The following is a 24,705-nucleotide window of genomic DNA, read 5'->3' as shown; positions in this document are numbered from 1 at the left end:
TCTTTTTCCTTATGAATGTGCTGTGATACGTGTCTTCACTGTCTTTGTGTCTGTTCTCTTACAAGTATGTGCTGGAGGGTCCTAAAAGCTTCCTCACATGGATGTGACAACAGAGTGAACACATGGGGTTGAAGAGATGGCTAAGTGGTTCAAAGCAGGTACTGCTCTTGCAGAGGACCCTAGTTAAGTTATCACCACCCATATTCAGGTGGCTTAGAGCTGCCTCTAAGTCCTGCTCCAGGAAATCCTATGCCTCTGGCCTCTGCAGGCACCTGCACATTTGTGCACATTGCCATACACAGAAACACAATTTAAATAAATCTTTAAAAATTGCACAGTGCACACAGAAGCATATGTGTGTCCAGCTGTCCTTTGTTACACCAGGCAGCAAAAAATGCAGCACAGTCATGCCCAGCTCCTCATCATCTTTAATTTTTTGGAAAATATAATTCTTTATAATTTTGCAAAATTTAATAATCATTTTATTATTGTTATTTTAACAAAATAATAAGCATTTATTTGTGTTCATTCCTATCATGGTTACTATGGTTAACCACATATACCAAAACTTTTTAGGGTTCTCTGTAAAAGTTGATTGTTAAGTTTCTGATATATAAAAAAAGAAGGAACTCCACATATAAGAATTTTTTTAAACACTTATTTAATCAAGTTACTCCTCTGTTCTAATCCATTCATGTGCTGAGGGCTGTGGACATAGTATTTGGCAGGGCCCTGAGCACCATTATTACTGGGACCAGCTCCTGGCGTACCACCTCATTCCTCTCCCCAACCTTTTTCATGCTCCATTCTGCCACATACAGTCCAGGGCTCTGCACTGCATTACAGTGGACTCATGGATGGGTGGCTCTCTGTTGCTTTGACCTGGATGTGTGGACCAATGACTCTATTTTGTGCTTAACTGAGTATGTGACGAACAGTTCTGTGCCGTGTGATCTAGGTGTATAGAAGACGGCTGGCTCTTTATCGACCTGGGTATGTACAAGGGTGATTCTGTTCTGTTGACCTCGGTGCTGGACCCCATGTTGGTGTTGGACCATGGGGTTCCAGGTAAGATAAGTCTGCCTGAGACTTGGAAGCATTGCACTGGGAAGGCACTCTCTGTGGGACACACATTGCCACCATTCCACAGCTTATCTGTTCAGTGAGCACAGACGTGGCCCTCCAGCTCTGCAAGCTCCTCCTGGGTCTGCAGCTTCAGTGTCTGAGTCAGTGTGTGCAACTCCAAGGCCGAGATCTCTGGTTTATTCTTGCCACCTGGGCTGCTAAAACACAGGACGTAGTTCTCTTTCTCAGGCTTCAGGTAGCTCTGGCATCTCCTTCTGTGTCCCCTGACTTGTTCTCTGAGCCCAGCTGGTATAGAATAACTTTAGGCCCATCACCTATCACAGGTATGTTTCCATGGCCCTTTGCTGTTCTCTCATGGTCCCTGATCAGTGACTTACCCTTGATCCCCAAACTAGGCCTTTGTTCTCTATCTATCCCCCACAGTTGTGAAGTATCTGACTCAGCAATTCAGACATTATCCCTATCATTCACAAACTCGGTTGCCCTCTTTAGACCTTAATTTATCTTAAGTCTCCAGTGTTCTTTCTCAGATCCATGTTTGGCAGAAAACCAAGTGAGTCTTTTCTGAACCAACCCAGAACCCTTTCAGCCATTTGTTCCTTTTCAACCAACTTCCAACCAAACTGGATGTGATTCTCAGCTTTATATTTCCAGGTACACAGCATGCCCTGCACCTATAATGATCTTATAGACTTAGTTTTTCCACATACTTCTCTGCCTTCTGCTCCTGAAAACATCTTACAAATTATAGTTTGGTAGCCCAGTGCCATAGTTAGATGACCTGAATAGTATACTAAACCCCACACTATGGGCCCTTCAGAATGACTCACATTCCAGGAATGGAGAGAAAATATGAAAAAGAAACCAGGGCTGGTGAATCCAGGCCAGATATGGTGGTACACATATGTAACCCAGCTCTTTCAGTTTTCAGAAAGCTGAGGTGGGAGGATTTTTAACTGGAGGCTGGCCTGTGTGAAATGATGGAGCTCTTCTTCAAAATAACAATGTCAGCACAACAAAACCCACATTTCTAAGTTGAGAATCTACATAAAGCAATATATTTTGACATTGTTAGATATAAGAATTACAAACAGAGTTTGCTCAAAACAAGGCCCTTTAAATATTCTGACCTAGTTGGTTTGGGGCAGGGCACAGAACTTCTATTTGACAAACAGGCTGTCCTCATGAACAAGGTCTTCGGAACGCCGCATCTTAAGAGCCACCGTCAAAAGAACTCCAAGGAGCAGCAATTAAAGGCAGAGTTCTAAAATGAGGATCCTTTAGATAACTTAATGGAGAGTTCCGGGGCTGGAAGGAGAACATAAAAACTTGGGTTTCTATCTCTAGCACATGTCTTCAGAATCAAAGACTTCGTCGACAGTCTAAACCCTTCAGCCTGACTCACAGAAGGAAAATGAAAGTTTTCTTCATAACAGGAGTAGAAGCATCAATTTCTGTTCTTGATTTCTCCACCTAAACTCATCCCTGAACTTTCTGCCCATGAAGCAAAGACTGCTGGGTACTCAGGATACAAATAATGATATTCATGAGGAAAGGCCCTTTGGGGTCCATATAAAAGAGATGATGGAAGGTCTGAGGAAAATACTTGGTTCACAAGAAGATTAAAAAAGAAATTCTGAGTACAGACCATAAACCTAGGAAAACTATCCCTGATTCTGGGACACTAACGCTCACAATGTGCTTATGGGACCTCCACAGTGGTTTCCACATATGGCTTAAGGCTCTGTTGTCTGTTAACCACCTTGGGTTACTGAGCATTTAGAACATGGGTAGGGTGGATGGAGAAAGAAATGCTTAATTATGTGTAACTGTGATTAAATTAAACTTCAGAATATTTCTTCATTTATTGAAAAATGTTAAATATGTAGGGGCAAACCTGGCTATACACCATATATATCAACCATACATTTTATAAAATGTAAAAAGAAACCAAATATTTTTGATGGAAATTCAGAATTCAGCATGTAGAACTGTGTAAGTCAAAATATAGGCTAGCTCTTGGAGACAATGTGAATAAAACTCAATAAAGTTTAATTTAATTATTTGTTGAAATATTTTAACATATTGAGATAAGCATATTGCTGAAATAAATTTTATATTTTCCCTCTTATATGCTTAGTGTGGTGTATTGGTTAGTTTTTATAAACATTACACAAGGTAGTCATTTGGGAAAAGGGACTCTGAATTCAGAACCTCCATCAGATTGGCCACTAGGTGGGTTTATTGAGCATTGTCTTGACAAATGATTGGTGTAGGAGGGTAGAGCACATTTTGAGTACTGCCAACTCTTGGCAGGTTATGCCAAGTTATGTAAGAGCAGGAGGAGCTAGTAAGCACATTACTCCATGACTCTTCTTTCAGTTCCTGTCTCCAGGTTTCTACCTTGAGTTTCTCCAGTGACTTTCCTTCATGATAGACTGTGTTCAGGTCATGAAAGCTGAAATAAATCTTTCTTCTCCAAGTTATTTTTGGTTATAGTATTTATCAGAGCAACAAAAACCCTAACTAAGAAAAAATTTAAGTATCTAAATTGCAAGTGACAATGAAATTCGGTTGAACAATACAACTATCCAAGACCAAATGGAATGTGAATATTGAAGGCTAGGCATGACAGAACATATTTGTAAACCTACACTCAGGAGGCTGAGATAAGATGACCATGAGTTCAAGGCTAGCTTGGGCTACACAGAGAGAACTTGTCTCCTAAAAACAAAAATATACAAACTTATGATTATTGAATGTTGTTACTAAGCATTTAAAAAATAGTAGAACACTGTGCTGAAGGGTCCAGGGGTCTGTCAGCAGACTCCAGGGATGCCATCTTCCGGAAATGAAATCCTAGCTGAGCCTTGTCCAGCTGGCCATGTTTATGCTAGAGAAGCTGGAACAGTGTGTGAGTCATTTGGAAAAGAACCTGAGGGCTGCAGGTCCCACTCCAGCACCTAGTCACTTCTATGTTCAACATCCTTCATCCAGATAATATATATTCCAAACACCATCCTCACTCCAAAAGCTGAAGAGTAAACATTGGTGGCTGGGTACTTTCCAGCACAGTAATGGCCTGGCATGTGCAGACCCATGAACTTCAGTCTCCAATACTAGATAAAAAGTAGCAGAAACCAGTGATTAGGATATTTAAAACATTTCACCATTGTTGTTAAGATAACCTAACATTGTTTTGAATAAATGAAAAAGTATTTCTCCCCTACAGGACTGATTATGAGCTAACCACATTTTTGGTTGAATTATGGTATGTATATTTTTAAAGATTAATAAACACAGATACTACTTTAGAATCTATGTACAGGTTTCACCTGTATGGAGACAATGCCAGTTCTCAATTGTCTGGGATGTTTTCTGATTTTTTTCTTCCACTGACCTCTAACTAGAATTGGGTGTTCTCTTTCATGCTAAAGGCATGCCACAGATTACATCATCACTATCTGCTCCTTTGAAGTCTTCAGTAAAAGTCACAGTTTCCCTTCACATAGGACATTATAGCTCCTGGAATCATAAAATAGTATAGCTTTAAACCGTGTGGTTAACCCCTCCTGATATCAAAACTTATACTACCTCAAGGGGTTAAATTTAGACACAGAGGCAAGTGTCTGTGACGCTGCTAGTCTTTCCTATGCACACTTGATCTGCATTCATAGACCAGAAGGATGCAGACATTAAAAAAAATAGAAAATTCAAATCAGAATTTTTAATTCTTCATTAATTTTCTCTTGCAATATGATATGCATGTGGGCAACTAATAAAGCCCAGGCAAGACAAATATATCTATCTAATGCCTAAGATAACTTCCTGAGGTGTGGAACTTAAGATAATATTTTAATTATTGATAACACATTAGGTAATGGCATAGTCTTGCATAATGCTCAGGGTGCTTTGTACTGGTAATCCTGGCACTTAGGAGGCTGAGGTGAGAGGGCTATGAGTTAGAGGCCAGTCTGGGTTACATGGGCTCTATGTCTGTCTGCCTCTTTTCATATATACGTAAAGAAGTTATACACAGGTTCAAGCAGAGCACCAAAGGATCCTCTGTGAGGAAAACTGGCTTGGACCCCTGCTCTAGACAGCCTGTAACTGGAGCACCCGGTCAGTATCTCTATCACTGTATTCCCCCTTCCACCCTGGCCATAGCCATGCTTAGGCCTTCAACTCCGCTCAAACTGATACGAAGTTCATCATTACTATCTGCACAGGGGAAAGAGAAGGAAGGAACTGGACTTTTAAAAGAAAGACTCACAAGTAGAAGTCCTAGAGCTGATGTGGACTGAGAGGTTTTAGAGGGTGGGAAGCTAACAGTAATCTCCTAGCAGCTCAATCAGCAATTTTTCCAGCAAGCAGATGACTCTTCTACCTTCAGGAAGAAAAGTGAATTCATCTTCTCTCCTATAACGAAAATGACGTCCCTCAGATCCTCCACATAGCACTGCAGTGCCCTCCAGACAGACTGCAACGTGAGGCTCACACAGTCGATACAGCGTCAAGAGAAAGAAGCTCGTGTTGGAGGCCTGAGTAGTGTGACTATGGCCCAAGAGAGAGAAAAAGCCCTGGCCAAAAGCAGCACTGTGGACTTTAGAAATGTTTTTCCTGTTTTAACACACACACACACACACAGAGAGAGAGAGAGAGAGAGAGAGAGAGAGAGAGAGAGAGAGAGAGAGAGAGAGATTGATTCAGCCCACTATTAAATATTGTCAATATGTTTTCTCCATTACACAACTGGAATGCTGTTACCTAAGCACGTCAGACTCTTCAAACCCCACACCCACACGTTCTGAACTCAGCTGCACCCGATGTGGTAACGAGGGAGAGTACCTTGAGGAAATCAGGTCTCTGCTGACAAGAAGCAAGCCCTGCGGAGTGAATGCCGTGTAGTGTCTGAGTCACTTCTTATAGCAAGAGAGAATTTTACAGGCACCATTTTGTCAGAAAATCCTACTTGCTGCGTGGCCAGACCGCTGGACCTGGACAGGCCCCATCAATACCAGGGTTCTAAGCCTTTGGGAAAGGAAGGATCAGAGGTTTTTCTTTCCTTTAGCTCAAGGAAACCAGGATTTGACAAGTCAGCATCAAAACTTGAAAGCTCTCTTTTGAGAAGAGTTCTAGGAGACCTTGATGAAATCGCTAATGCTTAGACATAGTTACTTGCTGCATGCTGGGTAAATAGGAAAGCATGCTGACTGCATTTATTTTACTATCATTATGTCTCCATGGGGTGAGCCAGTAAGAAAAGCAGAGCTCATTAACATCTTGGGGTGTGTAGTGTGTGTATGTGTATGTGTGTGTGTGTGTGTGTGTGTGTGTGAGTGTATCACTAAGATAATCTAATTTGTCTTTATTTCAAGTTACCATTGCAGGAATTCTTTGACATTGGATGAACTATTTCCAAACTATCCAGGTGGGAAAAATGTTATTCTCTTTACTAGAGTTCACACTTTCAATCAGTATATGATTATTGAGAGCCTACTACTGTAGGTCAGACTGTAGTTTACCCCAGATAAAGGAACAGGTACCTTCTTACTTATCAAGAGGCAGGTGAGTAACCAAGTTAGCCTACAGTAACTTCCTTTCAGGATGATATTGGGCAGGGTGGCTTCAACAACAGCAATGTTTCTCTTACCATTCTGGAAATGATGCAGCAGGGCATGGGCTTTGTGTGAATGGCAGTGAATGTCTTCCCATTGTGCCTTTACATGGTTTTCCTTGAGTGTGAAAGAGGAAGAAAGGTTTGCTGTCTCTTCTTATAGGGAAGCAATACCATTACAAGGGACACCTTCATTGTCTCCTCCTAACCGTGTTTCAAAGGCTGCATCTCAAAATATCACACCAGCGGCTTGAATGCATACTTAACACAAAATTTGCTACTTCATCTGTATGCCCAACACACTCAATACTGCCAGTACTGAGCAGGCTATGTGTCACGTGTGACATGTATCTACCCAGAAGAGGGGTGTGTGGCCTCCTCTGGGGACCAGCACTTAGAGTGGTCAGAAGGACAGTTGAGGAAGATCTACAAAGACAAAAGACACTTCAAGCTTTGGACCAAGATTGCTTAGCCTTTGGGTGTCTAGGGTTGAGTAGAACTCCAAAGGTCAGGTCAGCTGCTGAAACAGTGGGGTCAAAATTCAACGACGGAGCTCCTGGAGTTAGTTACCTCCATTCAAGGCTTGCCTGCTGCTTTAAAACTGCCTGTGACAACAGCATGGCTGATGGTATAGTAGACCTGAAGTTTTCACAAAGCAGATTTCTTTTAATCCAGTGATGTGATGTGCGTCTAGTGACGTGTGTGTGGGGTGTCTCTCCTGACAACGTCAAAGCCAGTAGCCACTGAACTTAGTCCCTCAAGCAGAAATAATTAGACTCTTGTAAGGTATGATCATCTCCTTGAAATCCCTCATGATCAAAACTAGCCTGGGGTAGAAAAGGGTAAAGAGAGAGGGATGACAAAGCCAAGATGAGGATGAGATCCCCTGACTGACGCGTGACTGTAGGTGAGTCCCCCTTGTCTCCTGGAAGGAGCTAGCTGCAGCTGCACACACTCAGAGGAGCTCCGTGCCAACTGTAGCCTTGCATCCCTGCTGCCCAATCAGTGTGACTCCTGCCTGGATCTCTGACATAAACTTCCAGCAAGCAAAGTCAGACTCTGCGGAGTGCTATGCACAGAAGGAAGCAGGAAACACACCTATGGATCTCTCCCTCATCCACTGTAGGAATTTAGAAGTCATGTGTGGGCATTTGGGAATCCTCGAATGACTGTGCTATTTTGGGTCTGCTCTGGGTGTGCGGCTGTCACAGCACCCAGGGACCTGTGGATTATACCAACACTTGTCTGATTGCACCGGCTCGATTTCCATCATCCAAGGACCTCCCGCAGTAAGGTACAGAGGACAAGAATTACAGTAAGCATTTGGCAGAAAAGTAATGCTCAGAGCTTATGGGACTCACCTGTGCTCACATACACTGGCAGGCAGAATCACATTCAAAATGAGGAATTCCAGTTGCATATCTTAGCACCTTTAAACAGGCTTGGGAACGCAGACTCCCCTCTATGGTGGAAGCCTGAACACAGCCTGCACTGCACGTGTCCTCTCTTGCTTTCTTACTGTTTGCGTCAATAAAAAGCCTCACTACGTAGCCCAGGCCATTCTCAAGCTCAAGATGCTCCTGCCTCAGCTTCTGAGGGTTGAGATTACAGTCACATAGTGCCACGCAGGCTTCCATGTCCACTTCAGCTGACTGAGACCAACCACTGACCTGAGGGGCTCTCGGGAGCAGCCTGGGCTTCTGACTTGGGAAAGCTAAAGCTCTGCCCCGGCTCGGCGACATCAGCAGACAAGAGGAAGCGGCCGCTTACTCCCTGGAGCCCCTCGCCAAAGCCCCAGGCAGATTAAAGCCCCTCCTCCAGAACCGCAGGCTCTAGAACCACATCCTAATCGGCTTTTCACCTGGTGCCTGCCCCCTTGGGCCCTGCTCAGGTGCCGCCTCGTCTGTCTGCGCTGCTGGATGGGTACCTATGAGCATCTTCTGTTGTCAGTCCGGCTGCCTCAGGCTCTCGAAAGCCAGTTCTGATAACCCTGGAACAGACCACAAGCTTCCTTCAGGGCTCTGGGACATTTTCTAATGCTTGTTTTATTTGTTTAATTTATTTAATTTTGATTTTATATGTATAGGTGTTTTGCTGCATGAAGGTCTCTGTATTAGACAACTACAGTGCTCATGGGGACCTGAAGAGAGTATTGGATTCCCTAGAACCGGAGTTATGGATAGTTTTGAGCTGCCATGTGAGTAACTAAGAACTGAATCCAGGTCCTCTGCAAGAGCAACAAGTGTTCTGAACCATTAAACCACATTTCCAGTCCTATAAATTTCTTTTCACGGGTACATGTTCAGTGCTGAGTACACAGTCAGCTATCAATACTGCTTTGCTTGGTGTCAATAACAATGCCTTATTAGCCAGGTGTAAAAAGCACATTACACACATAATTCTCTCATGTCTCTCAACTGTCTATTTTTATACCCATTTCACATAGAGAAAACTGAGGCATACTAAGTACTGGAGGACGCCCCACTTGCTCAGTTGGCTGTTAAATGGCAGGAGAGGTGTTGGTACTTGGTTGGGTTATCTCTAGATGGAAGGACATATGGGTAGGTAGATAAAAGCTCCACATTGAGACAGGAGGGGAGAGGGAGAGATGGAGAGAGCAAACCTTTGAGAATAGGAAGATAAAGTGGAGCAGGGCTGTGGTGTGTGCAGGGAAATTTCACAACTAGATTTCTGGCCATGTGTCCTGCTTTGTAGTCTAAACACTTGCCCCACTAACTTCAAAATACCAACACAGAGCTGAAGACAAGAATGGGGACAATTGTCAGCACCGACAAGCCCCAGCCCAGAGATGCTTATAGGATGCCGAGGAATCAAGAAACAGCGAACAGCCAGTGAAGGACTATGAGGCCATCCTAGGACAAACCCTCTTACGTACAACAACCAGATTCATACCCTTCCCCACCGTCATACCCTTCCCTATCGGCACTTTTCCACCCAACTCTTGAAAAGCCCATCTGCTAACTCTAGGGCTGTGAAAAATGCTCCAGGTATCCTTGACCCTCAAGAGTACAGGATGTCTGCCCACCACAGCTGGATTTGTGCATAAGCTAATATGTGAGCGTGAAACAGCTCGTGTGGGGAGGCTAGTCTGTGAACTAGAAACACAAAGATACACCTTAGCCATTACAGCCCATGCTGCAGGAGGCTTCTGAGGGGTCTGAGTCCCTGCTAGTACTCTCACTGAACATTCATGCAGCAAGCCCAATGGCAGCATATGGTCAGAAAGCTGAACCTACATACACCTGAAAACTATTTTGTTTTCTGAGACCTTGCCTGTACTCTCTAAGCCAAAGGTTCTTGAAGAACTTGTTTTTCTTCTAAGCAGGTTCTGTTTCACCAGTCAGGACAAACAAAACTGTTCATCTCAGGAGCTGGACATTCAGTCATTGTCCCAGTGCGGGATGATAAGAACCACCTGTTGAGGAAACACACCATAATTGCAATCCACTGTCCACCCCTCAGCTTGAGAGTTCTTCAGATCCTGGGCTTTTTCCATGGGTCTCTCACCACCTGCCTGCATTCTGGAAGTTTCCTGATAGCTAGAAAGTGCTTAAGGAAAGGAAGTAAGCTTTTCCAAACCACTGACAGTTCTGCTGAAAGGGAACTGTGCTGGTCGGAAAGTCGACACTGCTGAGGTGCACTGGAGCCTCACTTCATGTCATGCTGGCCAAGGCCATGGGGATCATACCCCAAAGCGGCTGTTTCTGGAAGGTGAAACGCAGCCAATGCTCATCTCACCATGACCACAGATGCTCCTGGGGATGCTGCTCCCAGACCTGCTTTTCCCCAGTCCTCAGTACAGGCTCCCATACCCTGGCAGGGTCCTGCTATGAGATATTCCTTCAGCCTACAGTCTTCTCCGTTTTCCAACATTTTTGATGCCACGAATAAGGAAGAAAAAGAAATTCCTTGGTGTGGAGAAGTGTAAATTGGTCTAAGGAGAAAGGCTCCACAGCTAAAGCAGCCACGAGATCTGTGTTACAACTCATCAAGGTCCACCTCAACTTACAGCCAGCAGCAGCGAGAAACAACCACAGTCCTCGTTTTCCAAAGATGCTTGGCAAACTCAGTGATCACGCTGGTCCAGTGTTCTTATGTGGTCATAGGCTTGCAAGACATCCACCAATAGAACCTAGTGACCAGTCTCTGCACTTGAATGGACAGAATTCACAACTTGTTCATCAACCTTCCCTCACAATGTAGTGTTCCACTCTAATGCCAATGCAGGCCCCATGGGAACTAGCAGAGCTGGGGTTCTGTCACTGATACAGGGAAGGCATGATCACACCATAGCGCAGTTGTCACACAGCAGCACTCATACTCACTGCCACTTTGGAGTGGCAGCACCTACTCCAACCACAGAAGTCACATTAATACGCACATTCCATAGGAACCACAAAGGGCAGCAACAATGGCTAGAAGTGAATCTTATGTGTAATCTTACATATATGCAATACAGTTAAACATACTATTCCAGAGTCTCCATGGCTTCATCTGATCTGCCAAGGACAATGGGGTACAAATGGCCATAAGAGGCCAGGGCTGGGGACAGGTGGGGGACAGTAATGAGTTGTTCTGGCATGTAAGAAGGAAATGTGGCCCTTTGAGAATATTTACATTAGGAACGTCTTAGCTCGATTTTCTCTAATGTTCATCACCACATACCTCACCTTCTGTCTCCTCTTTGTCTTTCCCTTGTCCTTGGGTTTGGAGATGGCATGGGTGTCACTCTCCTGGCCTGAGACTCCCTGTGCCTGGTTCAGTTCCTGTGGTCTCTCTCTCTCTCCTTCCCTTGGGCTTGCCCTCTTCTCTCCTGATCCTGCCTGCCACCTGGGCCTCCTGTGCCTGCTGGTGCCACTTGCCACCTTCTTAGGCCCTGCAGCCGAAGCCTTGGTCACAGACAGGCTCCATCATACCATTTAGGAATAAAGTACATTTACTGACGGGAGGTAGTTCTGAAACACAGTTGGAAGAATAGAGTGGCCATCTCAATAAATGCCTGTACACTACTCCTAACAGGAAGATGAAAGCATCCTGCTGGGTAATTCCAATGGCCCTACTGTACAGAACCCCAGAGACCAGACCAGGACCTTTCTCCTGCCCAAATTCCTAGCCAAGTGCATTAATTAATCACTGCAAGCAGGAAGCCCTGAGGGCAGGCCTGGAGAAGGCCTGTTTCTCTAAGTCAGAGGTGAGGTTAGAAGATCTTGTGCTTTAGATAAACTTGCAGTGCACTGTTCCCGCAGCCCTGCCCTTGTCTAGAGACATGTACTGTGAAAGTTTTTCCCAGTAAGGTAGTGTAGAGAATACCTACCCTATCAATAACCCAAGGGAAAAAGGCAGGGCAGGAAAGAGGAAGGGGCGGTGGGAGGGAGGGGAAAGGAAAGGAAATCAGGAAGCTAGCTTTGGAAACAGTGCACTATCAAGTTTGCTCCATGATACTGAAAATAGTTTGAGATATATATTTGTTCCCATTTTGTTTTCCTAATAAAAGGCACTAAAGCACTTAAAATAAAAACTGCATAAGAGTGTAGTAATATTTTCACTAGGCAAGTATTAACATAAAGTGAGCTTAGCATGGAATGAAACAATAAACATTGTAACCTTCCCTAATCTGTTCATTTATCCCATGAAGACGAAAGTCCATTTTTATGGGACTGGTTCTCTCTCCAAGACTTAATTATTCATTCCTGAAGAATTGTACTGGCCTTCCTATTAATTTATTCCTTTGGAGAAAGACCACTGGCTCAAGAGAAGACTCCAGACTTCACGCTCATAGGAAATGGCCATGTCACATGACTCAAAAGAAGAATGCCCAGACTTTGTTGTCACAGGAAATGGCCATGTCATATGCTGAGCTGGGATGCATCAATCTTCTAACATTTTGTAAAGAGGACACAAAAGTAGATGGCCATCTGTCATCTAAAAGCCTGGTCCACCCTGCACTATCAAAAAATGTTCAGAGTCACAGTCTACAGATAAAATGAATACGGTGCTAAATTTTTAGTCACATAGAGAACTCAAAAGTGGATGTGATTTAAGATACTATATAATGGTTTAAGACAGAATTTATGAGGCTAAAACCTCTCTGGCTCTATTTTGATATTTTCATTTTGTTTGTTTCATTTATGGAATTATCTTCAAACCTTTTTCTTAGAACCTATTTTGACTTTTTTTTAAATTCAAAATCTAAGTTGGATACTCTGGATCTTAATTATTTATTTTTTAAAAATTAACCTAAAATGAAAATAATGTGTAATTGCACCATTTAGAACATGAGCATTTGCAGTCAATATATTCTGAAAGAAGTCTTCATTTTTCTTGTGATTACGCTCATAGTTATTCGGTTTTTCTCTTGTCCACAAACTCACAGTTATAAGATTTAAAACAAATAGATGCTTGGAGAATTGTGATGGTATCCTGTGAGCCACTTGATAGGATACCACAAAGGTGCCCATAGAGTAAGAAGAGGGAACATGGGTCACAGGAGTCAGAGACCCGCAGCTAACTCCCACCTACTCTGAAAAGACTGAAATGGACGACCAGGGTATTGATCCAGCTTCTCTGGATTCTCCTCACTGTGGCAAAGAACAGAGCCTTAGCCAAACCAGTACCCTAATCCTGAGACAGTCTTTTGAGGGGACAAACTGATTGCTCACAGTCCTCCTGGAAGAGTGTGGCAGGTGTATGAATTTTCTGACACACATTAAATCATGATTCATTTTTAATGAACTCTCTAGAAAGTGAATGCAGCCCCCAGAGACCCTGAGACCCTGGGATTTGCCGGACAGACAAAGATTGCAAGTGGAGGTGGTTGGATGGAAAAGATAGCAAGAATAGTCTCTGTGACATATCCCTTGCTTCTAGAGTTCCTGTCGCCCAGAGCTTCTCCAGCAGGCCTCACCTTCTCCTCCAACAGCCACCGCCCAGGACCTCTGTGCTGGCATGTCACCAAATTGGGGGTGACATAAGAGCTACCAGGTGTCCATGTTCACTTTTAACTTCTGCTATCCTGGAGCAGCTGAGAAATGGGCTTTTCTCACTCTCTAGCTGGATTTTTCTTAGTTTATCTTCCAGAGGAGGTCATCCTGGAACTATGACCTCAGAAAAAACACATGCACTATCCCTAGTAGCCAGAATCCCACTCCACGAGACTACTTAGAGGTTAAAGAGAATGCCTAGGTGGCTGGGAAGTGCTCGCTATGGGAGTGTCTCAGTGAGTGGAGAAGCATTGGAGTCCAAAGTACAAGAGAACACTTAGAATTATGTTAACGGGGAAGTCTAATGTAATGGGAAGCTACAGGAGAGAAATCCATCAAGGCATTTGGTTGCATCAGAAAGCGATTTCCCCTTATGTTTTACAGTTTCTCTACTTTGGTAAATGACTGTGAGTAGGGCAGGGCAAAACTACTCAAACTTGATAAGACCTTTCAAAAATGCCTGGGAATTCATTTAATCTTATTTAGAATCATTAAAGGTTTACATGGTTAGTTAATTTTTGTTGATTTGAAGGATTATAGTCTACTGCAATTTCCTTGCCCATCCCACCAAAGAGCTGAGCTTGTGGTAGCTTAGGAAAAATAAGCAAAACTACCTTTTTTTAAAATAGGGAAGTCTTTTTCCCTAAGGGTTTTTAAGATGCTGAAAAACATCAGGAATAAACATCTATTTGTGCATAAAAAAGTTCACTGGGCCCAGGAGTAAAAAGGCAATGCTTCCCACACTTATGCTACAAGCTCACTGAGGGGTGGTAGCCAGCACCAGCTGGCCTCTGCAGAGGAACCATGGTCTCCGAGCTCCCAGACAGGGCCTGTGTTCGCACTCAACTCCTAGACATGTTCCTGTGGAATACCCTTACTACCCCAGATGCCTCCAGCTTCATAGCACAAAGCAGACCACACTTAGAAACCCAGCTCTGCATTTAAAAGAGAAACATCTGCTAACAGGTTGAAAAGAGAAGATCAACAACAACAACAAGCGGTTCCTTAGACTGGCTTCTGGTGCACCCGGGGAGACTCTAGACACAATGTCAGTCCCCACTCCAGATTCCGGAGGAGAGGCCAGCATGCACAGTATACCCTTGGGCTTAGACTGAAGCGGAAGGGGCCTCATGCATTCTCCCCTGTGGGCAGCCTTTACCACAAAACCTGAGTGTGAGTTTGGGACACACAGCTTGCCCTCTGGGGAACCAGCCCTACCATGTGCTGGCTGGATGACAAAGAGCAAACTGATTCTCCATGACTTGATTTTCCCACCTATAGTCATATAAAATCACGCCACCTAGCTTTTATGGCTATTGTGTAAACTAAAAGCAACTCAAGCACATACGATATCCAGGACAGTGTCTGGCCCTGCAAGCAGAACCACCCCAGTGAATGCTGAGGCACTATTATCTCTCCAATCTCCCCCACACAGTTCAACCACTGGCCGGAGCTACCTCAGTGAGGCTTTGAAGCCTTCTCCCAAGTTCCCAAGACATGAGACACCCCACCCTATTTCCGTGAAAAGGGGGAAAGCACTAATACAGGTGAGAAACATCTAGAAACCTGTCAGAGCGGTTGAGATCTAGAGTCCTACCTCAGGTATCCAGGTAATTCAGAAGAAGCTGCATGCTGTCACCAGCCAGGTCTGGCTGGTGAGGGTGTGGCCTTTGTGCCCCAGAAATGCATTAGAAGCTTGTGTAGAGGGAATCCCCATTCTTGCTCCTCTGGCTCTAGAGCTGTCTGTTTCGAAGCAGGGAGCTAGCAGCTCCAGGTAGGCCTGGGGATGGGAGTGACTGCCATAAAATTCCTCCTAGAGCCCTGATGGTCCACCACTCTTCTAGAAGGCTCCGACCAAAGAGGGAAGCAAATTGACTCCAATCCTGCTTTCTCCTGGCTAGTGCAGGATAGGAGAAGCAATCACAGGGCAACCCAGGGAAGGTTGTTCTCCTAGAAGCCAGAACATGAGAAGTTGAGGCAGGGAGAGCCTGGGAGCTTTCCACAGCCCCACAGCAGCACAACCTCCAAATGCTTCCCCACCAGGCTAGGTAGGAACTGGAGACAAGCAGGGCTCTCAACCGAAAGTGTCACAGGAGATAGGGCGAGGAGGGCTATGCACCTCCTCTCCCAGACATGGTGATGTGTCCCCCACTCAGGAAGAGAGGAGGAGTTTGGAGATAAATAGAGAGGGGACGCCCGCCCTTTCTTTGCAATGGGCCCCTTCCCACAAGTGGTCTTGAAGGCCAGATGGCTGAGATGGAAAAGAATATTCCTGCATCCACCAAGTCATCAGAAACAACCAGGACGATTTATCTGGGGGTTGCAAAGTGGGTAGACCCACCTCTGATCCCCGAGACCAGGTCGCGAAGCTGGGTCTCCCTTCACGGGAGGAGCTGTGCACACCCCCTTCCGCTGCGACTCTCCACACACACCCCAGTTCTAAGCTAAGATCTTTCCCAGCCCAGCTCAGGGCTCCCCCACTCCCTTCTTTGCTCCGCCCAGGTGCAAACCTTGAAGCAGCCCGAGAAGGTGGCTCGGGGTGCAGCCTCCGCCCTGCACTCTTCTCTGGAGGGTTGGGACCCCAGACTATCTGCTGAGCGCTGAGGATCCCCCTTTGCTTTCCACATATAAATATACCCCTAGGGATCAAGCCAGGAGTCCCCGTCCCCTTCCCATTCCGGGACGTGGAGACATCCTTGACGCCCCAGTGCCGTCAGAGACGGTGGGCGTAGATCTACCGACCCGGTTGCGAAGATGAAGGGGTGTAGAGATGAGCGGGTGCGGGAGAGGACAGGGGCTGTGGTCCGCTTGGAGCCAGGAACAGCGTCCTCGGTCCATGATCTGAACATTCAGTCACCGCCCAAGATGCCAACGCATTCAGAATGTAGCCGAGAGGTTTGTTTGTTCCTGGGGAGGGAGCTCTTTCTACCCTAGGCAGAAGCAGCCAGCCTTCCTAAATACCCCGGGGCAGGAATTCCAGGAGCTGCTTCCCACCTCGGGACCTCCCAGGTACCTAGCCCCTCCCCCTGTATTTACACATCCAGGCCGGGCGCCCTCCACCCCCACCGGACTTCAATCTCTTCCAAATCCTCTTCAGTGACCACGCTGGGCTGTCCCTCCGCCCACGTTAGCAGAGCCTTTCCGTCCCCTCACCCTTGGGCAGATCTCACCCTCTGGCTGCCTCCGGCATCCTCAAGAGAGACCTTTTCCTCCCAGAACCACTTACTTCACCCACCCAGATCCACACTTGCATTTCCCACGGCACAAAACCATAACCCAAAGCCACTCTGGGGATTTTATTATCGAGTTGGGGGTGGCGTGCTCGAGTGGTCTGACCCCCACCGCTCTGGATGGAGACCCCGGGTAACAGCAGCCTTCCCTTAAGTCCCACCTCCCCTGGTCCTCTGCCCCTACCCAGTAGCGACAGGCAGGAGAAGCACTACTAGATCGCAAGCCCTCGTCTCTGGAACCGGAGCTGCAGAGAGCGAAAAGTCGAACTGCAAGAACACAGTGAGAGAAATGGGCAAATGCGTTAAGGAAGGGGGAGCTGGGGGAAGGGCGCACGAGAGAAATGAACAGGCACCGCACCAGGTGAGAACCACACAGGGAGGGTCACAAAAGTTTGCAGACTGCTGCATGGCACCTGGTTGCACAAGACCGAAAAGGGTCGACTTCTCTTCTCCAGGCAGAGTCTCTCCAAAGATCTGTGTCAAAGGGACCCGGGGATTTGGACTGACAGGACTCAGAACTGCGGTGACCGTTCTCTGCTTCCCAGAGAGATGGCCTAGGCAACCTGACTGGGAGCTGATCCCGCGCTCTGCGTAAAGCAACAGGCGGCTGCACCTTACCTTGCGCCAGTCCTGGGTTGGGATGGCTGCTCCATCCTCGTGGCGCAGGGAGGAGGCGTTTGGTGCGTATGCCTAGGGGTGTGCGCGCTGCCAGGGCTGCAGCGGCCGCCACCTCCAGCAGGCTACGAACTGGGCTGCCCACCCTGACCCGGCCCGCCGGCCGGGCTCCGCTCCGGAGCGACCGCCGCGGCGGCGTGGATGCGCTGTGGCCGGGGCGCAGGACGCAGGCTGTGCGTGGCGCGGCTGGCGTCTTTGCGCGCCGCCACCGAGCGAGGGTGCGGCCCCGGGCGGCCGTGTAGGGCACGACTTGGCTTTCGCTGCGGCGCTGGCCGCTGCAGACCCTGTGCAGGGAGCAGGAGTCTAGCTGGAGGAGGAGACAAAGATGCGAAGGAGGCAGAAAGCCACTCGCCAACATGCAGGCGGCTCAGTCACTAGAGGGGACTCGCCTCCAAACCTGGGCTGGGGATGGAGGAGGGGCGAGGCTTCTGGGGACTAGAAGACCTAGAACGAGTGAACGTGACAGGCGGAGCTGGCTATCACCTCGCTGACACTATTTCTGCCTTCTAGCTGGAGGGTCCTGAATGAGGAGGGGAGGGGCTTCAGCCTTTGCTGAAGAAGCCAGAGCTGAGGTAGGAGCCTTAGCCTCCCCCTAGGCTCTTGCATCCCCTTGCATGGTTCCAGGACAGGTTGCTATGGGCCCATTTTTTTACTCCTGTTTCCTGATTAGTAAACAGAGCAATTGTTTAGCCAAGGCTCATTGCCGTCAACAAGGGAAAAAGCAAATATTTAAAATTAACTCTACAATGACTTCTTGTTGGTTGCCCAGTATTGTGCTAGGGTGTTGTGAAGAAGGATGAGTGAGAGGAGACAGGACTCCATAGCCCAACCCATGGTTCCATTGTCGGATTTCCAGATGAGTGTACCCTGAATTCATGGTGCCCAACATTTAGGCAATCAGTCGTAGTCCCTAATCCTTGGTAGCCAATTTCTCCTGCTTCCCCAGGAATTCCTGTCCCTCCCAGGGATGGCTTTAAATGTGCAACAGAAATTTTGTGTGTGTGTGTGTGTGTGTGTGTGTGTGTGTGTGTGTGTGTGTGTGTTAGAGAGACAGAGACTGAGACAGAGAGCAAGACAGAGACAGAGCGAGACAAGTCAAAACAGAGAAAGAATTACTGGTTTCCGTAATATTCTTATTTCATGACTTTATTTATAAGATCAGCATCAGAAACCAATTTAGGATTGAACAACCTGCTTTTCCAGCCTCAAAAAACGCCACTGTTTTTCCAAGTCTCCTTCTTCCTAACCTCCACCCCAGGCCAAATCAATCTTTCTCCTCTCTATGCTGTCACAGACTTTCATCTTCCATCACTGGTAAGACCGAAAAGATAGATTTTATCATGTCACTCACCTGTGAGACCTCAGCCAGGTGCAATATTCAACAGGGCTGGTATCTACTAAGTCCACTGAATACAGGGAATGCTTATGTATTCAAAGATCATCTCCTTCAAGAGCAGTGAATCCCAGCGTCCCTGGAATAAAGTGTGATGGAACCTTTAGGAGTTTATGAAGGGATAGGGTGCAGAGTGATTTTCACAGGCCCCTGTGCTGACTGCACACAGCTATTTCCTTCCTCCTTGTTCCTAGCTTATCTGCTCCCAGTGACCACTCACTTCTCTGCTGAATCCCCACAGACCAGAAAGCCATGCTGTTGAGCTCATACACAGAGCAAGAGTCGGGCACACTGCGACTAGCACCCAGAGGAAACCCATTCCAGATGGGGACCCACCAGAAAAATCTTTAACATTTGGTGACCTGTATCAAGCATGTTGCAAGCCTGCTGACACCCCCCCCCCCTTTGTGATGATGCTTTCTTCTTGCAGACACATTTAGAAGGAGCTGAGCAGTGTTTCCCTGCTGAACTGTGAAGAGGTACACTGTGTCTAGACACATTGCAAAAATGTAAACCACTGTCACCCCAGAGCAGGCATGCCCTGTGAACAAGTCCCACACTATATCCCCCTATATTCCATGGCGTGTATTTCTAATATTTCACAATGCGATGTGATTAGTCTGGATTTGAATTATTGTTAATATTTTTTACAGTTTTAAACTGAGACTTTTAGAACCTAGAAATAAATACATATGGATAATAGGCATGTAATTTGGTGCAATTATTCAGAGGGAAATTTGGCATTCTTATTGAAAGTATAAAATTTGTTTGTGATACCATGCCAATGCTTTTACTTCTCACAGCTCAGGAGATAACTGAGAACATACAACAAAGCTCATCTGTAGAGATGCTCGCTAGACTGCAGAAAAAGAGATGAACAGTGAAATATTTCATAGGACTATGTGATAAAATACTACATGTTGAATTGTTATAGATGAGTATTTTCAGGGATGGTGGGTGTAAGTTCAGCTGAAAGGTTCCAGAGGCACAAGATGACACAGAACACAATGGAGTTCAGAATCTGGATCCTACAGGTCTGGCTTATATCCAGGCTTTCCAAATTGTTGACTAACGACACCTGAAGCTTTAGTTTCTCTGCCATGTGGTTACCGTGATGCTGTGTTTTAAATGAAATAGTATTTGGGGGAACACTCATCACTTATTAATGTCCATAATGCATACATTTAGTTAAACGTGAAAGAACATTCTGACTGTGGTTCAGAAAACCTTCATGGTGGCTTCCTGGTTTGGTTGGCTCGCCAAGTTGTCAACATGACTTGCTGACTGTTGGTGTCACCCAAGCTATAAAAAGGATAAATGACAGGGCGTGGAGTTTGTCACCTCTGATATAAACTTAGATTTGTTTTGTAGCAACCAGGAATCAAGTCCAGCTCAGCAAATTTTGGCATTTAATATGAGACTCTCATTGGTTCTTTCCTTTGCTTGTGCTGACATCCAATTAAAAAATGAAACAGGAGAAAGGACGCTTCTTGGAAGCTCTACCTGTAAGTTAATTAGTGAGCCAGAGAAGGAACTTAGCATGAAAGGGTCATGAGGCTCTCTGACCTTCACGTTCACCTTCAAGGCCCTTCTGCTTCAGAGCCGGGCCATTTGTAAAAGTTGTCTGCACACACAAGAAATGTTACAAAGATATACCGGGAAATGGGATTTGTTGATGTTTTCTGTTAAACTTCCTTTAGAAACAGAATGCATTGTTTCAGTCAGTTCGTTCTAGGAACCTTTGCATGTAGAAGAAATTCCTTCAATTCTGCACCACATCCCCAATTGAAACATTTCTACAAAAGTACAATGCCTGTCTTGGGGTTGGCGCTGAATCTCTCAAATTCAGACAGTTGGGGGTGCCTGAAGCCCTGTTGTCTATGGCATGAAAAAAGTCAAGGCATGAAGATATTGCTCCCACAAAACCTTTGCTAGAGATATTCCAGTTAAGAGGAAGCTATTGCAAAGCAGCCTAAAGGAGTCCCCTCAAGAGCATGCTTGCTGCTGGGCTCAAGCAAAAGAAAGCTGGGCTATGCTTAGCCTGGAGCTCCATGGGAGCTGTGGACCTGGTGGTGATCTCCATATACACATCTCTCTGGGAGCTCTAGGTCTTTTCTCATTGCTGATGGCTTGGTTCATAAGGAGAGGGAGGCCCAAATGTAATCAGACCTTCCCTTAATAATTATCACCAGATGGTTGATGAATGCAGTGATACATGCTTATCCAGTCTACACAACATCATAAATTTTAATCCTGAAAATATCAGTACATAAACTAGAGAACCACCTAATCATCTGAATGACTTTGACAAGTGAATCAACTCTTTCAAGTACGCGGCTAATTTTATAAAGGACTGGAGAACTATTCAGTTAATTACATTAACAATATTGCATATTGTTTGATTTTAATAATGATTTCCTATAGTAAAGACTGAATTCCTTACCATGGTCTTAAAGACTTCTGCAACTTAACTCTTTCCCTGTGGTCTCATAAATATAGCTAGCTTTCCATCAGTCACTTCATGTCCTCATGACTTGCAAGCTATATTCATTCAGAGAGCATATGCTTGCTACAAACTTATTGAAAAGATGAATAATTCGAAACCCCTTACCTTTCCCATCTCCAAAACAGCAACGTCACTTCTGAGCTACTCCACAGGGAAGCTAATTAATTCTCTGAAACTGGAAAATATTTTGAAGTTCCACAGTACTTTAAAAGCACTCAAGAACACTAATATGTGCAATAAAAACATTATTATTACATCCCTGACATCTAAATGGTGAATAATGACCTTTTAGTGTGTTTGTTTTGAATATACTCAACACATTTGCAGAAGTAATGCATTGTTGGCTTGTTTCTCTTAGGGACACCTTGTGTGGACTGAGTGAGATGTGGCCCCTTCTAGCGCTGTTGTCTGCTCACTTTTCAGTGTTGAGAGCTTCTCTTTATGCACATTGGTTACAAGGAAGGTGACATGGCATCAACCTTCTGGGGGTCTGTCTTATTAGGCAGTATGGGTACTTACAGGCAACAGAAGTGTTCTGGCCACATGCTGTCATCCTGCTACCAACCTGCACAGTCTAATAGAGATCCTTGTCTGACTGAATTTTCTGGAAATTTTCTAAGAGTTACCTGTGAGAATCAGGTCAGCCCATGGCAGCTGAATCTATCATATGTGAACCCTACATGAAATATACATGTTTGTCCACCATCCGCAGAGTGAGTCTTAAGCTGTCACACTGGGATAGTGTGGCTCCCTAGGTGACCTTGAACCCTGGCTGCAGGCATTGGGGCCATTTTCTGCATTTCTCTCAGCATCTTATTCATCTTCCTGTTTAAATAAATCCACCTTTCTGCTTGAAGTAGTTCAAATTTGTCAATCAGAACCAAAAGAATCCCCACTAATGCAGCCCTGAAGAAGGATTTGAGAAACGCCTACCAGAGAAAGTCTGACTAAAGGTTATAGACAGCGTCTGCACACAGGCTTCCACAGGAGGCTTTCCTCTCCTCAAGTCAAAAGCTCGGTAAACAGTAGAAATGGAACCTCAGCCTCTGGATAGTCAGCTTCTCCCTTAAATGTAAAATCCAGGAGCAGGACAGGCACTTGACTAACTGAAGCCTTCCTGAGGGCAGAGCACTGGTTGTTTGGCCCTATACACTGACAATTGGAAGAGAATTTTGCACGTTTAATGCATTGAGTGAGTTAATGTGTGTGTGCTTCCTCATTACTCCCATTGCAAATAATGAAAAATTACATTTTGCTAACTCATTGTATAAACCCGCCACTGTACTGAAGCATCCTCAAAGCTGCACTCAGCTTCCTACAGCCCTGGGGGTGTGGGCGAGGGCAGCTATGGATCAAGAGGACTTGTTCTCATAGATGAAATAGTTTGCTTTAGGGCACCCATGTTCTCTTTGCTGTGATCATGATTTAAAACTAAATGTCTCCAAAATGTTTTTTCTCTACTGTACCACAATCCCCTTAATGTAGCTCACCAAAGGGCAGAAATCTGTTCTGGGTGGTGAGGCCCCATCATCCATAAAACTAACTGGCTTTTCTCCTTCCCATGTCTTTCTACCCCTCTCAGAAACTTACTAAACTGCTCAAATCCACACCCTTATCCCAACAGTCTACTTCTGTAACAGTCTGCCCTGCTTACTCTTGATTCCCAAAGGAGAGGGGCAGATCACTGTGTGTTTTTAATGAATTAGATTCCTTCCTTTAGCAAATAGCTAACACGCAGGGCATAAGATTCAAAGTGCCCTCTGTCATGTTCTGGACCTCCCTCCTGGGAATGTCTTAGTGACCTAATAGACAGGCCGGCTTACCTCGGAGAGCCGGATCATATTTGTGAATAAGGCTCAAAATCACCAGGATGGGTATTTTCATCTCTATCAAAATTAGGTCCACATGACTCATAGTGGTGAAAAGGTATAAACCACCCGACTATTGACCAACTATGAGAAAGACCCAATATATCTATGCAATGGAGTATTATTTTGTTATACAAAGGACTGAAGTTAATTTACTATTTCAAATTGTCTGGTTGAAAGGACTTTTGAAGTAGGTGGTGCTATTTTATTCATTATAAAAAATATTCCCCTGGCATTTAATTAGAATCTGATCGTTTAGAGGCCTTTTCATTTTGACTTGTAAGTCTCCGGGTGATCCGGTTCTTTTGTTTTTCCAGCCTCCTCTGCCATCATTACCTCCTCTTTTTCCTGATTTAAAGCCTTTTTTCCTGCTTCTAAGCCTTTGAGTCTTTCTCCCCTGTACCTGACGTTTTTATGATTGGGGCACTTAGAGTTTATTGTATTTATTTTAATTAATTTACTATTTAACAATTTCATACATATATATGATACATTCTGGTCACACTCACACTCCCTCACACACACTCTCTGTTATCCTGCTCTCGTGCCTAGCAACCCTCCCCAACAAGTCTCTATCTACTCCATATCTTTTTTATTTATTTATTTTTTTGCTTTTTGACCCTCTGGATTTTACCAGGGATGCTTGCATGGGCCTGGCTGTGAGTCTACCTGCTGTAGTATAAGTAGCTCATCAGTGAGTGATTGCAGATGGCTTCCTACACACTCCCAACCCCTGACTACTATTAGCTCTCCAGAGTGAGGTGAGGCCTGACGAAGCCCTCCAATCTATGACTGAAAGTTCACACAGCCATGCATTTCTGAGTGTCATGTCACTGCCCTGAGATAATGCTTCACCATCCTCTTCTCTATCACCCACCTCTTACTTTCTTTCTATCTGCTCTGCTGTGATGTCCTCTGAACTTTCAACAGGTGATATGGGTCTTCTGTTTAAGTCTGAGTATTCAATAGTCACTTTTACTAGGCACCTTAACTAGCCACAAGTCTCCATAGTAACTGTATTCACTACAAAGATGAGCTCCTTTGACTAAGGCTGAGGATAAGAATAAATTATGGTTATAAACATAGTTAGTTAAAAGGCAGCTTGATAACATATTCATTCAGCAATACAGATATATTATGGTTACCTCTAATGCTTTTGACCCCTTCAGTCATGGGCTTTTGATCAGATCAATGATATCTGGTATGAACGTCCTCCAATAGAGCAGGTCTCAGATCCAATTAGAAATCAGTTGATTGGTTCTACCCCTAGCTGGCCGCAACACTCAGGAGAATGGGCCCCACACCTCACCAGGGCAGCCCACTAGAGCT

General features: G+C 45.2%; 1 protein-coding gene and 1 long non-coding RNA gene across 6 annotated transcripts in view; one reads left to right on the top strand and one right to left on the bottom strand.

Annotated features, from left to right (window-relative positions):
- Positions 1-18,000, bottom strand: part of Lrrc3b (leucine rich repeat containing 3B) — an 86,854-nt gene extending 68,854 nt beyond the window's left edge. For 2 of the 5 annotated variants that reach the window (XM_006975100.4, XM_006975099.4), the window contains exon 1: positions 17,553-17,897. Coding sequence is in view for 1 of the 5 variants with exons in the window: in XM_076544475.1 (XP_076400590.1) it covers positions 17,553-17,967 (415 nt within the window). In the remaining 4 variants the exon portion in view is untranslated. Of the gene's footprint in view, positions 1-15,301; positions 15,655-16,446; positions 16,584-17,552 lie in introns of those variants that run through there. The other 3 variants (XM_006975102.4, XM_076544475.1, XM_015994004.3) reach the window with 3 other exon arrangements.
- Positions 16,830-24,705, top strand: part of LOC107401020 (uncharacterized) — a 66,231-nt gene continuing 58,355 nt past the window's right edge. Inside the window, exon 1 of the long non-coding RNA XR_001577694.3 lies at positions 16,830-17,295. This is a non-coding gene — a long non-coding RNA (uncharacterized LOC107401020). The remainder of the gene's footprint in view (positions 17,296-24,705) is intronic.

Source organism: Peromyscus maniculatus, chromosome 9 (assembly GCF_049852395.1).
Source record: "Peromyscus maniculatus bairdii isolate BWxNUB_F1_BW_parent chromosome 9, HU_Pman_BW_mat_3.1, whole genome shotgun sequence".
NCBI classification, from domain to species: domain Eukaryota; kingdom Metazoa; phylum Chordata; class Mammalia; order Rodentia; family Cricetidae; genus Peromyscus; species Peromyscus maniculatus.
This window is presented reverse-complemented; position numbering and strand designations above follow the sequence as displayed.